Here is a 17,932-nt window from a genome sequence, read left to right on the forward strand (position 1 = left end):
TAGGGGATTATTATTTTAATTGGGATATATGAATTACTAATATATTTAATAGTTTACCATAAATAAATATTTATATGGAAAATTGACATTAATGATGATATATGAGTTATTTTTGTTACCATATTTAAAATCTCTGCAAAAAAATTTAAATTTTTATAAGGAAATTTTACATCTCACAATTAATATGATGCCATGTCACTATTTTTTAAAACCATGTCATCAATTATAAGTGCCATGTCATCTTTTTTTCAGCGAGAATGATTGTAGTGACGACATGTGTATAAATCACTTCGCAAATATAGTCTAGGGGATAATTAAACATATACCAAACAAAACTACCCAAAAGAATATAAAAATAATAAAAAAAGGTAAGAGAACACATGTCAGCGAGGAATCGAACTCAGGTCTCATTAGAGAGAATCTTCAGAGAAAACGCGAAGACGACGAAAAGACAGAGAAAGAGCGCAGAGACTAAAGACGAAGAAGAAGAAGAAGATTGTGATTCTCACTCTTCTTCAATGGAAGGTTCGTTACTTTCTTCTTCATACCCCTTCTCAGATTCCGTTTCGAAAACCCTAGATTCAATCAATCCCTAAATCTGATCTCGATTGAATCGATAGCTTAGTGATAAGACTCAATACGAATCGAATTCAATTCAATTTGATTCGATTTTAAAAAAAGTTTCCTACTTTAATACAGCTAAATCATCTCCAGACCTAGAATCAATCGGGTCTGGTACAACTACGAAGCGATCATCGGGAAGCAGATCTCGTATACGACGAGACTTCCTCACCAGGTTCACTGACAGTGAGCGTTTCACTGAGAATCTCCAAGATTGGTTCGGTTCAGTATCAGAGAACGATAAAATTAAACCGGTCTTTGAACCTCCTTTCGAGCTCGTTGAGCTGCAAAAGTTCGACTACGCACTAGAAGGAGTCTCTTTCCAGCAGCTGACTCGTATGCCAAACGCTGTCTACGCATCAACATCCACTTCAGTGGAAGCAAACGCTTATCTAGCGGTAGAGGATTTCTTGCACGCCGCGGTTAAGAGCCTCTGGGAGGCGTTTTGGAGTAGTCAGGAGGAGGAGCCTGTTCCTTTCTCCGTTGGGTGTTTGTTTAGTGAGAATCTTAAGTTTTATCAGGCTGAGAAGGCTTTAGCTCTTGGGAGGCTTGATGGTCTCTCTGCGACAGGTGTGTTGCTGAAGAATCCGAGGCATCCTCATGGGAAGTGGGATCACGTTCTTGAACTCGCTCTGCTAAGGCCTGAAGTTGGAAGTCGTCAGCCTTCGTTGCCTGTACTAGGAGAAGCTCTTTTCTATGCTCTCCGTGTGCTTATCTCAAGAAGTGTGAGCCGGTTGGATTTTTCTCAGAGCGCAAACTGTGTGTTCGTTCTTTTGGTTGATTTGCAATATGGGGGAGTTGTGAAAGTGGAAGGGGATGTGAGTAAGCTTGATTTTGATGTTAATAATGTTTATGACTGCGCTGCGGATTGGATAAAGAACCATTCGAAGATCTCTGTGTCTCCTATTGATAGGATATGGAACAAGCTTGGGAATGCTAACTGGAGAGACATTGGTGCTTTGCAAGTGGTTTTCGCCACTTACCATAGTATAGTGCAGTATTTTGGGCCGCCTAGGCACTCTATTGAAGACCTAGCTGCTGACCATAGCTCTCGCGTTCACTCTAGAAGACAAGAGAGGCAGTTGGGGGACACTGGTCTTAATGAGAACGGTATGTTTAGGCTCCAGCAGAGAACCATGTCTCCTGAAATCGTGGAAGTTCATGAAGAAGAGTCAAGTAAAATTGAGCCTGAACCGTTGATGAAACTTGAAGTAGGATCGGTTTTGTGGTTGGAGGATTCAAACTATCAAAAAGGGTATCAGATTAACCAAGTGTTGACCAACGGTACACTTCCTTATCATATCGCATCACCGGTGGATGAAGCAGGGAAGTCTGTGTTTCTCTACGTTGGTTCTCCTCCTTCGCAGCTAGAGCCAGCTTTGGAAGACATGAACTTGTGGTATCAGGTGCAAAGACAAACTAAAATGCTAAGTATTATGAGACAGAGAGGACTTTCTAGCAAGTACTTGCCGCAGCTCCACGGTTCTGGTCGGATTATTCACCCAGGGCAATGTCAAAAACCAAGCTCAGGCGGACGGTGTGATCATCCCTGGTGCGGAACTCCCATTCTCGTGACCACTCCCGTTGGCGAGACAGTATCTGATATGGTAAACGAAGGGAGGTTTGGTCCAGAAGAAGCTATTAGATGTTGCCATGATTGCTTATCTGCACTCTCTTCCTCCTCTTCAGCTGGTATTCGCCACGGAGACATCCGTCCAGAGAACGTAGTCTATGTCACTTCTGGTGTGAGACAACCTTACTTTGTACTAATAGGTTGGGGTCACGCGGTGCTTGAGGATAGAGATAGACCTGCAATGAATCTTCACTTCTCCTCGACCTACGCACTCCAGGAAGGGAAGCTTTGCGCTGCATCAGACGCAGAGAGCTTGATATACATGCTTTATTTCTGTTTTGGAGACTTGCCTGATTTGGATTCAGTTGAAGGAGCTCTTCAATGGAGAGAGACCTCTTGGTCGAAAAGATTGATTCAGCAGAAGCTAGGCGATGTCTCAACCATTTTGAAAGCGTTTTCTGACTACGTTGATAGTCTATGTGGGACACCGTATCCTTTAGATTATGGGATATGGTTGAGAAGATTGAAGAGGAATCTTTCAGAAGATCACGGAAAAGAAATTGAAACTTCAGGCTAATGGGGATGTATAAACTTTCGATTCCTTTTGAACATTCTTTCAGGTGCTCTCTGCTTTAACCTGTCCGAGACTGGAAAGCTTCACGATGAGACGTATCCTTGGGTTTTGCCAAGTTTGGGTAGTTTGGACCTTGTTCTGTTCTTTTTGTACATGATCTTCTAAATGGAGTAGATTCTGTGTTTACCTTGTTCTGTTCCTTTTCGTCATTATTATTATTATCTCCAAGAGTGGTTCTCTATTATTATTGTAATTGAGTATTGTAAAGATGAGAGCTTTTGTTCCCATTTTGTGCTTTCTTAACCTAAATCCAACCATGATTCTGTTTCGGCGTGCGTTGTTTATGATATATAGTGTATACTTATGAGTGAAGGACATAACCCAGTGGTGGTAACTATAACCTCAACGGTTTTTAGCGATTATATCATCAATGTTCAACCGTAATCAGGCAAAAATTCATTCCTTGTATTTTTGGTATGCTTTCTTGAGCCGAATGTAATGGTAGCCTGGTCAACATATTTTTTTGTATATATTGATTCGGCTTTAAAAATATCTTGATTCGACTTGACATATATTGTTCCTTGTAAAACTCTGACTAGGGGTGGGCGTTCGGGTACCCGTTCGGGTTCGGTTCGGGTTTCGGGTTTTCGGGTTCGAAGATTTCAGCCCCATTCGGGTATTTCTAAATTTCGGTTCGGGTTCGGTTCGGATCTTTGCGGGTTCGGTTCGGGTTTAGGATAACCCATTTAAATTATTTTAAATTTTTTAAAATTCATTATATACTTTAAATTTTTCAAAATCTATAAACAAAACAATATATTACATATAAATTTGAATAGCATATGTCAAAGTACCTAAAATTAACATATAAATTGGTTTGGTTTAAATATTTGGATTGAGAATCAATAAGTATTGTTGGTGTTTTGAGTATACTTTAGCTATTTTAGACATGTTACTTTTGACTATTTGTATATATTTATAAGTATTTTGGATAAGTGAAAAGTATCTTATATATTTTGATGTTCTTAATATATATTAAATCTAAAAATAATTAATATATATAGATATATAAATCAATTTCGGATATAATCGGGTACCCGAAATACTTCGGTTCGGATCGGTTTCGGTTTCGGTTCTCTAAATACCAAAATTTTGAACCCATTCGGATATTTAATCAATTTCGGTTCGGGTTCGATACTACTTTTTCGGATCGGGTTCGGTTCGGTTTTTTGGATCCGGATTTTTTGCCCAGCCCTAGACTCTGACCAGTGATAAGATATTATCCTTTTAAAACTCTGAACTTTTAACATATATACATTCGGCTTTAACCTATATATGATTCGATTAACATACGGGAAAAACTCTATAAATTAATAAATTTTTCCGGTCTAAAGTTAGACTGATTCAAAATATGACACAAATTGATAAAATAATAAAATAATATTTTTTTAAAAATTCTATGTAAATATATAGTCCCATTAAAATTTAGACATTTTATATAAGTTCAAATCAACATTATATCGTTTATTTTATATTAACAATGAAATTATCTTTATATTTTCTTAACATGTAATATATTTTGATAGGATTTAGTAAAATTATATATAAAAATCATATCTAAATTATATGAATCATATTTTATACACACCAAATAATATAATTAAACTAATATAAATGTCAAATTTCAAAAAAATTAATCAATGTATATGTACTACAATCAAATATTTTTTCTTATTTTATAAAATATATATCTTAAAATAGAAAAATCTAAAAAAGAATTTTTTTTATAAATTAATAACTTTATAAATTAAGAAAATATTAAAATCTCAATATTATTAATTTATAGAGTTTTTACTTTATATTGCTCCTCGTAAAAGGAACAAAAGATAATATGTTGACCAATCTGTCAGAGTTTTAATTTCAATAAAAGATTTTGTTCCTTTTAAAATTCTCACCATAAAATTTGTAGTCGCATTTGTTTTTAGTGTCCTCTTCATGGTATCTTCCGTCTATGGTCGACCGACTACTTCAAATATTCCAGGTATTGGTTTATTCTTCATTTTATAATTACAAAATATATTTTGTCCTTTTTAATGAAAATTATATACATATTGGATTAGTAATATTTATTTAATAAAATAGGTTATGGAGTAAAGCAGATGGATCGTCAACGTTTCCGTAATTTAAGTATATGTCGTGGTGGAGGAGGCAGCTGCATTGTTTTTTGTAGAGATCATGGTTATTACTATATATGGCGTATGTGCTAATGCATGTTGTTGTCAGTTTTAAGAGTTGTTTACATCAAGAATCACATTTTGAGTTTTTCTTACACTCAGAGACACATTCAACATTTGAGACACTTTTCTTTGTCATTTTCTATATGGTTGAACAACAATGTCCCTATTGAAAATTTCGCTGGTTTGGTGTTCCAATATGGGAAACCGGTTCGGTTTGGTCCTCGTTTCCTAAGATGCATTAATGTGTTAAGTTTATTGATATAAGCTGCCAATTTGGAGAGACTGTAGTTTGGAATGGAACTTGTGGATGACATGAGAAATGTGGACGTGGTCATAGCTATATCCATATTATAGAAAATTCAGTAAATGAGAACACAAGTTGCATAATAGATTAAACTGAGGTTTGGGTTATGTTGATATACAACTACAAAATGATAATCCATACTCTACAACAGAAAAGGGGAACAAAAATATGTTACATGGAGGATAACAAAAGAGGTCTTCGTATGCAGATTTATAGATAAGAGAAGCTTATATTAGAACCATGAGATAGCTCTCATTACTCCAACAACAACTGCAATGTTACTAATTGTGGACGGCTCACCTGCACTCACTTCACCAAGCAAGACATCATCAGAAACCACCCCACTAGACCCTGGAGATTGCATCCACACGGACCATTACTACGACAGCCTCGTCCATCCACATCATTCGTCCCTTTATTAACCGTCCACACACAACCCATCCACGCTCCAGTATCCACGCACCGCCCATCCACACACCACCTGTCCACCCCTTCCGAGTCCACACTTTACCCATCAAAATTAAAATCAAAGCTTCGCAGATATGGGTTTTGAAATTCAGAACGACACTAAAAAACCAACAAAACAAAGACGAATCTTATAGAATCTAAACTTGGATAAACCAATTAAAACCCAGAATCAGAATATGTATGGGTTGTGAAGAAACTAACCTCGCATGTCTTGAAATCAAACAAACCAGAGTGGGATTAAAATTTGGGGATTAGACGAAATGAGAAAATCGGTTTATTTATGGAGGAAGATGAAGTCGGTGTGCTTCAGAGATTCGAAGGATTTAGAAGATTGGACGATTTCAGAAAATCTAGGGTTCTTAGACATCGTTGTTTGAGGGGTTGGCTAGAAGAGGAGAAAAATGGGTCTTTTGTTCTTTTATGCTAGATTAGGGTATGACAGCGACGATGTGATTCGAAAGGCTGAGAACGGAGGTGTGTTACAGAGGCAAAATCGAAAGGAGGAAAGTGTGAAGAACGATTAGTGAGAGAGGATCTAGGATTTTGAGAATTAGTGAGAAAGATCTAGGGATTTTAAGAATCGCCGTTCAGAGAGAGGCTGCTACTTTTCATGAAAATTAGGGTTGGAAAACTGATTCAAAATGACTTTGGTTCAAAAAGAAAATCGAAAAAAGTATTTGATCGGTTTGATGGATTGGTTTGGTTTCTGGGTTTCTATTAGAAGAGGGCATATATGACATTCACTATCTTGAAAAGTTGTCACATGTTGAAAGTGTCTTGGGATGTAATTCCAAAGTGATAAAGTGTCTCACAGAGTAAAAAATTCCAATTTTAAATAAGTACCAGTTAAAGTCCAAAATAAAATAATTTAAATCAAATATTTTGGTATCTACTTGAAAAACACAACATCATTATTTTCATATATATGTTTTGATTAATCTATACATAAAATCCAGAACCAATCAAACTAGCAAATCGAAGTTACTTTTGATTAAATTTTGAGCAATATATAGCTTCTGCAATGTGAATAAAATCTAAAAGCAATTCTAAATACAACTTAGTGAATACTCGACGATCGTGGATAATTACTTGTTACTTGTTATTGTGGATTACAGTGGATCTTGCTTGTGTCGTATGAGTTACATACATGCCTTACTCTTTATGCAAAAGTCAAATGGGTAATTCCTCCCCCCCCCCTTTTGTTGGATGTATCTTAAATGTATTAATCCCCAAAATGCATCAGATTGCAGTTCTTGCGAACCAAGTGTGCTTGAAGCTTGATGATTCACCTCTGGACCACTTTGGCCATTATATAATTAGGATGTAATGGTTAGAAGTTTTAGCAGTTGCATCTCGAGATAGTAGGCCAGGGCAAACTTGACCATGCAAACTACTCTTGCACACTAACATAGCTTATTGATAAACGTGTGATCCATTATGTCTAATTCTCTTGTTGCCAACCTGTTGCTGGCGCTTAAAATTTTTAAACCTCAATTTGATTGTATTTATGTTATTAAAGTCCACAATCAAGGGCTTAACCGAGATTCAAAAACAATTCGGGTAATATAAAAACGCATCAAGTCCCATGTTCATAACACAACAAAGTTTCAGAAAGGAGAAGAGAAAAGAGAAGCTATGGTGGACCAGCTCATCGAAGATCATATCCCCAAGTTCAAGGACCTCTTTAAAGTATATGACAAGTATGGTGATGGTATGTTATGTTTAATCCCTTTCCTCTTTTAGGTTTCTGTTCAATAACATTTTGATTATTTTTGCAGGTCGTATAACTACAAAGGAGCTTGGTGCCGTGATGAGTGCCTACGGCCTGGACAAGACCGAAGCCGAGCTTCAGGTCATGATCAACGAAGTGGGTGCAGGTGCAGATGATAACGGTACTATTGACTTCACCGGGTTCTTGTACCTAATGGCTAGGATGATGAAGGGCGCCTATTCTGGGTCAGGACCCACAGATTCAGTGAAAGACTTAGACAAAGACCAGAAAGCTAAAGTTTTGGTTCCTGAGTTGAAACATGCGCTGATTCAGGGGGTTGACAAAGCTCCATAGGCTGATGAGTGATGGCTCCGCACTTTTGGCTGAGCAGATGTTGATGGTGATGTTCAGTGATACAAGAAAATGGTGTGATTTTCCCTCTTTAATCTCTTTTAGAAAGTTTAACATAATTCAATAATCCTTGATATCTTTGTACGCATGAACTTACTAAAAGGAGAATAAATTAAGATTTCCACTACATTTCTTCACCATATTTCTCTTCTGATACCATTATCTCTATGGATTCTCAGTTGTAAAAGTGGGCAAGAAACTGAACCCAAAGGAAAATCATAACTGAACTCATCTAGAAAAGATGGTATTGAACTCAAAAACTCGAATCAAACATACCAAAAAACAGTACCGAATCCGAATTGAATCCAACATACTATTTGAACATATCTTGTTTTATGGTAGTTCAAATATCGAATATTATAACTTGAACTCAGTCTGAACCCAAATTGATATCCAAAAGTATCCAAAAGATTTGATTTTATTTCTGCTTGATTCAGGCGGGTTTTGATCTCACCAGTCCATTTTTCGATGGATTTTTATCCCATCATAACCTTGTGAGCTGATTGTATCATATTTTTCATAAGCTTAGCAGGAGCTGAAATTAAACAAGACATAGGGTACACAAGGATTGCAGAAAGGACCAATTGGAGTAAAAAAAAAAAATTAATTCTCAAATTTCTTAATTTGAGAAATTTTGTTAACCGAATATGAAATCTGGAATAGTTTCTGGGCCGGGCCTATGGGCTACAGCCTGTCAAGTTTATATTAAATTTTATTAAGAATTTTAAGTAATAAAAACTCTTAACTCAAGGTGGACCATAAAACAACTCTTCCACTAAAAATTCAACAAAAGTAACCTTCAATTTTAGTTATGTTAATGTATGTTATCTTTCGTCTAAAATATCGTGATGGAAGGTGACAGACCTTAATAGGTTGTGTGTTGAAGGTTGATAATGTTGAAAACTTAATTAACTGATTTTATTTCAATTTAAAAATAATTGAAGGCTTTTATTACTAAAAATAGTTAAATGCTTTCAAACTTTTATTATCACTTATGCATTGTTTAAAACTCTTAAATCGATTTATACGCTTTTAAAACTATTTATAAATCCTTGTGCATTACTTTATCAATCTTATAACCGATTTATAAAGTTTTATAAATATTTTAATAGTTTTTAAAATGATTAATAAGACTTAATAGTGATTTTATAAGCTTTTACAATTTATACTATTTGTTAGGGTAGTATAATGCATGTTAATTCGTGATACTAAGGAGAAAAGTTTAATCTGAGTTCCGGAAATCGTGTAAACATGAGAAGAAGGCCAACGTCCTACTCGAAGTAGTTTGATTGAGTTCGTGAATTAAGTATCCTTGACACTAACTAAAACTTAATATAACATAGAAATTTAAATTATTTATAAATCGGTTATAAAATTAATATAGTAAAGCATAAGGATAAGTTTTAAAGGCATATAAATATGAGAGTTTTAAACAATGCATAAGTGATAGTAAAAGTTTAAAATTATTTAATGATTTTTATTGATAAAACCCTTCAAATATTTTTGAACTAAAAGAAAAAATTTCAATTAAGTTTTTAACATTATAAACTCTCAACTTAAAAATCGTTATCAATCATTTTTATCACTCGTCACGATATTTTAGACGGACTGTGATATACGTTAATGAAATTAAAGCTGGTGATTTCTTTCATCGAACTTTTAGTCGATGAGTTGTTTTATAATCCATATTTAGTTGAAGAGTTTTATTACAAAAAGTCATTTTATTAATCAAATAGCTCAAAGAATTTTTGAGTTTTGGATATAAGAGCACCATTATCGCAGTCGCCTAAGCATGTCTCTTAGGTTATTGTGAATTAAAAAAAATGAAAAATACAAAACACGGAGAAGACGTCTCTTAATTTGGCTACGCAAGGGACATCTCTTATGAGACAGCTGTCGCATTCTTCTTCGTCCTTGCCTCTGAGCCGCGGTTATCTCTGCAACAACAACAAAGCTGAGTCTTCTTCTTCCACCATTCTCCTCCTCTTCGACCAATCTCGCTTCTGCAGCAATCCTCCTACGGCTTCATCTCAAAGCGTAAGCTTCTCTTCCTCTGTTTCATACCGAATCAAAGCAAAGAGATTGAATAAAAGCGCAATCACTTGTCAGGACACCGTCTGTTGCTTCATGTTGAATGAAATCCTAATTTCGAGGGCACTGGTTTCATCACTGTTACTTTGGATGTGGAGATTGTTCCTCCAGAGAACTCAGTGCTCCATACCGCAGCGGAAATGTTTTTTTTTTCAATTGACACTACAGATTGGGTTACAAATTGCATTCTCATGGTTACTACTGATTCTATTAGAACGATTCATATGTTTCCCTTAACAGCTTGCGTTGTTTTAGTTGAGTATTGCTCTGTTTATATATGTGTGTGTGTTAGCTTCACGAATCTAATGATGGCTTGCTCTCTGTTAGGAAGATTGTTGTTTCAATTGATAGATTTTTTTCACAGCACCTGGATATTTGTTTACCACTGTTAGAACGGTTTAATAAATAACTTTTACTACTGGTTCCGTGAAGAATTACAATGCTGCACAAGACGTACGGGGAACTACAAGTTGTTGTGCTTGTTCTGTCTTTGTTTCATGTTAATGTTCTTGTTCTGTTTGAGTAATGAGAATGATATGCTTTGTTGTTCTGTTTCATGTTTGAAGTTCTGGTTATTGATTCATTTTATTGAGGTTTTCTTGTTTCTGTTTCATCGTCTTTGACATTGGAACAACATTGGCTAAAGAAGATCAAGTAAGAAAGTTGCTCTCGTAATTTGCAGGTCAAGAAGAGTGAAAGTAATGTTGTAAGAACCTTGCAATGGAGCAATTAAATGTTGGGGTTTCTTAAATTTGTCTCTTATGTCACTTTTTGTACTTAAAAGCATTAAAAAATAATAAGAACTTCTAATACGGGTCTTTGCAATAATCATGCTCTAAGGGTGCGGCAGTGTTACAAAAAGGGAAGAAGATATGAGGTGCGGCCCACATTAAAATAAGGTTGATGTGACATTTTCTTTTTGTCAAGACAAGTTTTACAAAAAAAATTGTATTTTAGACAATAAAATAGTATTTTTACTTTAAAATTAAAACCGCATCTTTGCATAGATACATTCATACATACACAAATTAGGTTTTTTTTTTCTCGGACCTCGTCGCTGCAAAACTATGAAGTTAAGGGTAAAAGAGATGAACAGAGGAAGAAGGAATCTGAAACAAGCAGCTTCGGAGCAGGATTTTAGGCTTAAGCAATGTCAGAATATTGCCAAGGTGATTTGATTAAAAACAAACCTTTTTCGTGTGTATGTATTTAATTATTAATGTTTGAATTTTTACATCGTTATAGTTTTAAGCCAATTCACAGAGTTTACAATTGATTTATTTTCTTTGAAGATAATGGATACAAAAAGAGATAACTCATCAACATTGTTTAAACGGAAGAAAAGAAGAGCTAATCGCGCTTATAACTTGTTGGTCATGGGCTGTTATCTGGGTCTACCTCTAAGAACAAAAAGAAGAAGAAGATATATGTCCGAGATTCCTCTCGATCTTTTGGTCGAAATTCTCATCAGACTGCCGGGAAAGTACTTGGCAAGGTTCAAGTGCGTCTCAAAGCAGTGGTCATCACTCATCTCTTCTCGATATTTTTGTGACAGTCTCACACGATCAAAACAACAACAACAAGAACCACGTCTATACATGTGTTTGGTGGATGAAGGCGGGCATCGTGCACTGCTGTCTATGGCATCAACGTCTCCAGACAACACTAGTTTTGTGGTCGACCAAGATTTGAGCATCCCAGGAATGGGAGGCTACTACTTGAATGATCTCCACGGCTTGATGTGTTTCTCAATGGGGAAAAAAGCTTGTATATACAACCCCAGCACCGGACAGCGTTTGACCTTACCCAAGATAAAGCCCGACATCATAGCCGAACAAGGTCAAACTATGTATGTTAAGCGGCACTATATCGGATACGACCCTATTGATAGTCAACACAAACTACTATGCACAATTGTTATGTACTCGGACCGTTTGTTTAATCTGAAGACAGAGCACTGGGTGTTCGTCCTAGAAACTGGAGGTTCCTGGAAAAAGGTTGTTTCGCATGAGAATTATCGTCCTCATACCGCTTTCGCACGAGGACAGTCTATCAGCGGATCAGTAGTACATTATCTGGCGTGGCATGATATGTACACTTGCGCGATTGTGAGATTTGACGTTAGGTCTGAAGAGTTAACTACCATCATAGTACCTGAGGATGTCAGGGATGATATGTCCATTCCTGCACTTGAGATGAGGGCAGAACTTATAGAGTATGGTGGAAAAATAGCTATTTTTGAACATAGCAACCTAAGAACTGAGGGTACTGCGGTACTATGGGTATTGGAAGATGCTGAGAAAAAGGAATGGTCGACAAGGAGCCTTGTTTTGCAGCCTTGTCAGAGGCATTTAGTCCAAGATATTGAGTTGATTGTAAAAGGCACAACTCAGGACGGCAAAGTTATTTTGGCACCTTTGGAGATGCATTCTGGATTCTACATTTTGTATTATGATTTGCAAAGCAATGACTTGAGTAAGGTTGGAATCCAAGGCATACCACACCGTTGGTTTGACAAAGATTGCTATTTTGACTTGAGGTTGATGAATGAAAGTGAGAGGGTCATCTACTTGGAAACTTGAGCACTAGGTTTTTTACAATGTATTTTTGTTTTGATTTAATTTTTTGCATTAGAATAAATGTAACTACTATGTCAATAAAACCATTAGCAAGATTAATTTAATTCAATAATCTACGTGTGTAGGCTTGAACTTACTGAAAGGAGAATAAATTAAGATTTTCACTACATTTCTTCAATATATCTTTCTTTATCTCCATCGATTCTCAGTTGTAAAAGTCGGCAAGTAACCTGAACCCGGAAAAAAATCATAACCGAACGCATCCAAAAAAGATCATATTAAATCAAAAAACTCAAATCAAACATACCAAAAAAACAATACCGAATCCGAACTTAACCCATCCGAACTGAACCCGACATAATATCTGAACATATCTTGTTTTATGGTAGTTCAAATATTGAATATTATTTGAATTAATTCTGAACCCAAATGGATATACAAAAATACGAAAGCCTGATTTGTTTTTGAATCTGAACCCGAAATTATATTAAAATAAAATCAAAAATTTTGATTTTAATCTCACCAGTCCATTTTTCTTTATCTCTGTCTCCATGTTTTGGATAAATTTCCCTGAGTTCTTGAACGTCATGGCTCGTATAAAGAAAGAGATTGATTATGTGTGTTGAAGACTATAATGTCAATGAGTCAATGACATATGAATATCTCTCAGTGCTAACCATCATAACTTTTTTACTTCATATATTGTCTCCATCGATTCTCAGTGTGTTTGATTATTATTTTTTAACTTGTGTGTGTTGAAGACTAATGTCAATGACATATGATTATCTCTCAATCCTAACCCTCTAAATTTTTCCGAGTTGGTGAGTTTCTTCAAGCGATCCAACAATTTTTTATTTGATGGATTTGTATCCCATCAGAACCGTGTGAGCTGATTTCATCATCTTTTGCATAAGCTTAACGTAAGATATATAGGGTTCATAAGGATTGCATAAAGGACCAATCTGAGTAAAAGAAATTTTAATACTCAAATTATTTTGTTAACCAAATGTGAGTAAACAACAGATTGAAATCAATCAAAGAACACAAAAGAGATGCCTTTATTTTTGGAATAGTTTCCGATGCTGTAAGCTACGGCATGTCGAGTTTACATGACTAACTAGGTTAAAATTCAACCTTTACACGGAATAAATATTATATATAAATTAGTTTTACGTATTATATGTTCTTTTACATATTATTAAATAATACATATATATATACTGATAATTAAAAACTCAGTAAATATTACGTATATGATTAAATTGGTGCAAACACATAAATAAATTTTATTAATTCAAACAAACATTTTTTCTATTTTATATGATATAAAATTAAGTTTTAATGATATTAACATAGATATATAGTACATTTTTAATATTGATATCTGTTAAATAATATTTTATACGCATATTGTTTTTTGATAATTTGTATTTTTTTGTAACAAAATTTGAATCACCGATAATAATTTTTTTCTGTGGGATTTTTAATATTTAAAGTCATTTATAATTGTAAAAACATTATGAAAAGTTTTAAAACTATATATTAAGTTGTCAACATTTGTTCAAAAATCAAAGCAAATTTCAAAATTAAAATACATATGTATTTTTATATGGTACAAAATTTATTTTAAACAATATTAATATTTATTAAATGAGACTTCTTATTATATAATTTTGTAAGTATTTATATCTTGTTATAACAATAAATTTAAACCATGAATCAAAAAAAATTCAATGTGAGATTTTTGACAACTTTAGTCATTTATATTCGTTTTTAAGAATTTTAAATATAACCTATACAGAAAAATCTAAATTTTTACTATATATTTAATGTGGTTGTTTAATTTATTTTAATATGTTAAACTTTAAAAAAATGATAGAGAATAGACTAATTTTTATCAAATCTTATTATTCAAAATCATTAATTGTCGTATATATTTTTAGCAACATTTAGTAATTCCGTTATTTTTATTTAAGGAAACAAATGAAGAACATTAATAATCAATTTAAGATTAGTTTATTAAAAAGCTTATTATATATTTTGATAGATTAACATATTTTTGTAAAGATTCTAAAAATGAATGATTGTGGTGATGACACGTGGCTACAAAAAATGTTATAATGCTTATATAGGTGATTAACTCTTATTAATCAAATAATTCAACAAAGTTTTGAATTTTGGTTATAAGGCGTGGCCCACATTAAAATAAGTTTTGATGTGTCAGAAAAAAAAATTGTATTTTAGACAATAAAATAGTACTTTTACTCCAAATTTAAAACCGCACCTTTGCATAGATACAGGGTCGGTAACAGCGGATTAAGCGGTGCGGGACAAGGGGATTGGATACAGCGGTACGGTTTAACTGCGATTTTTATGTACTGCGGAACAACTGCGGTTTGTATAAAATTAACAGTTCAAAATAAAATATGAATGGTGACTGCGGGATTACCGCGGGACAACTGCGGAATATATTTAATATATTTATATTTTAAAAATTAATAAATCAGTGATATTAATTTAATTTAATTTAATATATTTATTTATTTTTAAATTATATATATATATATATATGAAATTAAATTTAATATACTATTGTTGAGATTTTATAGTCAATTTCTTATTTTATTTTAAAAATTATAATTGTGTTAGTTGTTGTTTAAACAAAATTAAATAAATTAAAATATTTATTATATTTTACCAACAAAATTTTAAAACTAATACATAATGGAAATTTTTTAACATAACTTATTTTATTAATTAAATAATATACATTTTTTAAAAACATAATTAAATAATTTTTATAATATTTTATTATAGTTCCTAAATATTATAATTTATTTGATGAATAAATTTTTTTCTAACAAAATTAATTAATCACCCAACCAATACACATTAAACATCAGTTTTTGTATATTATATAAATACAGTATCAATGAATGTATAGTGTTCTTTCTATTATAAAAATAAATTTATCTGTAGCTTTTTATGTCTAACCACACCTAATTGCTTTCTTTTCAGATGAAGGTGTGGTCCAAGACCAATTACTTCCCGCACTCTTCCCGCACCAGTACTTTCTGTTTTTTGTTTATTTAATTTTAAAACAAAATAAAAGCAAAAGAACTTAATTGAATGGTAACAGCTTGTATGTCCCGCGGTGCGTTCTTTGGGTTCCGCTCAAAACATTCATAGCCACAGATTAGGTCTTTTCTGTCGGACAGCTCCGCTGCAGAACTATGAACTTACGGGTCAAAGAGATGAACATAGGAGCAAGCAATCTGAAACAACCAGCGTCCGAGCAGTATTTCACGCTTAGGCAATGTCAGAGTATTTCCCAGGTGATAAAAAAAATAAAAAATTCTTGTGTGTGTGTGTATATGTATTTAATGATTAAAGTTTGATTTGTTGTCAACTACTGTTTTCTTTGAATATAAGACCATGATTATCGCTGCACGGTTTCATAGGTCGATTTTTAATTTTTTTTTTTGATGATTTAAAAAAATAATTAAAAAAAAAATCGATTCAATCGCGGGCCGCCACTGGGATCCGTGAACAGTGCAAGAATTGCACCAAAGTCGATTTTTATTTAGTTTCTTCTGTCACCGTTTTTAACCCAAAAGGTGGGATCCCCAACTTAAAAAACCCACTTATATCCAGGGATAATCATGCTCTAAGGGATGCAAAAGCAGACAACAACTCATCAACATTGTTTAAACGGAAGAAAAGAAGAGCTAATCGCGCTTATAACTTGTTGGTCATGGGCTGTTATTTGGGTCTACCTCTAAGAACAAAAAGAAGAAGAACATATATGTCCGAGATTCCTCTCGATCTTTTGGTCGAAATTCTCATCAGACTGCCGGGAAAGTACTTGGCGAGGTTCAAGTGCGTCTCAAAGCAGTGGTCATCACTCATCTCTTCTCGATATTTTTGCGAACGTTTACTTACGATCACACAACGGAAACAACAACCACATCTATACATGTGTTTGGTAGATAAAGACGGGCAACGTGAAGTCGTGAACTTCTGTCCATGTCATCAACGTCTCCAGACAACACTTGTTTCGTGGTCGACCAAGGTTTGAGCATTCAAGGGATGGGAGGCTACTTCTTGAACGGCCTCCACGGCTTGATGTGTTTCTCAATGCGAAAAAGGGCTTGTATATACAACCCCACCACCGGACAACGCTTGACGTTACCCAAGATTATGCCCGACATCATAGCCGAACCAGGTCAAATTAGGTGTCTTAAGCAGAACCATACGACCCTGTTGATAATCAGCACAAACTATTATCCACAATTGTTATACATTCGGACAATTTGGTTAATCTGAAGACAGAGCACTGGGTGTTCGTGCTAGAACCTGGAGCTTCTTGGAAAAAAGTTGTTCCGCATGAGAATTATCGTCCTCATGCCCCTTTCGTACCAGGACAATCTATCAGTGGATCAGTAGTATATTATTTGGCGTGGCTTGATATGCACACTCTTGCAATTGTGAGTTTTGACGTTAGGTCTGAAGAGTTTACTACCATCATAGCACCTCTGGTGGATGTTAGATATCTTATTCCTGCATTTGAGATGAGGGCAGAACTTAAAGAATATAGTCGAAAAATAACTATTTTCGAATATAACTACTTAAAAACTGATGGTACGACGGTATTATGGGTATTGGAAGATGCTGAGAAAAAGGAATGGTCGACGAGGAACCTAGTTTTGCAGCCTTGTCAGATGCATTTAGTCCAAGATATTGATTTGATTGTAAAGGGCACAACAAAAGACGGCAAAGTTATCTTAGCACCTATGGATGTGCATTCTGGATTCTACATTTTGCGTTATGATTTGCAAAGCAATGACTTGACTCAAGAATGTTGAAATCAAAGGAATACCACACCGATGGTTTGACAAAGAATGTTGGTTTGACAAAGAATGCTACTTTGACTTGAGGTTGGTGAATGAGAGTAGTGTCATCTACTTGGAAACTTGAGCACTTGTTATTTTACTCACTTGATTTTGCTTCGATTTGTTTTTTAGTGTCTTCTACCCGCCTTTTAGGGGTAATTCCTGTGAAATTGCTAATAACATCTACGGATGAGGTGAGATGACATCATGTTTCTGTTGTAGAGATGAATAATAACTCTTATGCGTTGTTTTTTTTTCTTTTAAAAACAATTAGAATGCATCATTCATGCGAGTTTAAAAAAAAAATCTAACTTTTTTTTTGTAAATATTTTTGGTTTTGATTGAATAACAAAGACATACTAGCTCGGGATAAATTTTTGGTAAAAAAATTATGTAATCGCATTACTTCTTTATTTAAATTAGGCCTTAAAATTTGTAACCCAAAATCTGAACCAAACCCAAACCAAAAGA

At 34.3% G+C, this 17,932-nt stretch overlaps 3 protein-coding genes and 1 pseudogene across 3 annotated transcripts; all 4 read left to right on the plus strand.

Moving 5' to 3' along the window:
- Window positions 1-376: 376 nt before the first annotated feature.
- Window positions 377-3,096, plus strand: LOC106352771. Its single transcript, XM_013792400.3, has 2 exons — window positions 377-525; window positions 700-3,096. The coding sequence occupies exons 1-2, from the start codon at window positions 381-383 to the stop codon at window positions 2,769-2,771; spliced, it is 2,217 nt and encodes a 738-aa protein (XP_013647854.2). The 5' UTR covers window positions 377-380; the 3' UTR covers window positions 2,772-3,096.
- A 4,316-nt stretch (window positions 3,097-7,412) lies between these two features.
- LOC106352781 (calmodulin-like) lies at window positions 7,413-7,842 on the plus strand. Its single transcript, XM_013792409.3, has 2 exons — window positions 7,413-7,488; window positions 7,556-7,842. The coding sequence occupies exons 1-2, from the start codon at window positions 7,413-7,415 to the stop codon at window positions 7,840-7,842; spliced, it is 363 nt and encodes a 120-aa protein (XP_013647863.2).
- Window positions 7,843-9,739: 1,897 nt separating this feature from the next.
- On the plus strand, window positions 9,740-12,641 carry LOC106352773 (F-box/LRR-repeat protein At2g40920-like). The gene is made up of 4 exons (XM_048756739.1): window positions 9,740-9,936; window positions 10,009-10,132; window positions 10,673-11,159; window positions 11,283-12,641. The coding sequence occupies exons 3-4, from the start codon at window positions 11,058-11,060 to the stop codon at window positions 12,570-12,572; spliced, it is 1,392 nt and encodes a 463-aa protein (XP_048612696.1). The 5' UTR covers window positions 9,740-9,936; window positions 10,009-10,132; window positions 10,673-11,057; the 3' UTR covers window positions 12,573-12,641.
- A 3,602-nt stretch (window positions 12,642-16,243) lies between these two features.
- Window positions 16,244-17,546, plus strand: LOC106352776 (annotated as a pseudogene).
- The last annotated feature ends 386 nt before the right edge of the window (window positions 17,547-17,932 follow it).

The sequence above is a fragment of the Brassica napus genome, chromosome C5 (assembly GCF_020379485.1).
Source record: "Brassica napus cultivar Da-Ae chromosome C5, Da-Ae, whole genome shotgun sequence".
Lineage (NCBI taxonomy): Eukaryota > Viridiplantae > Streptophyta > Magnoliopsida > Brassicales > Brassicaceae > Brassica > Brassica napus.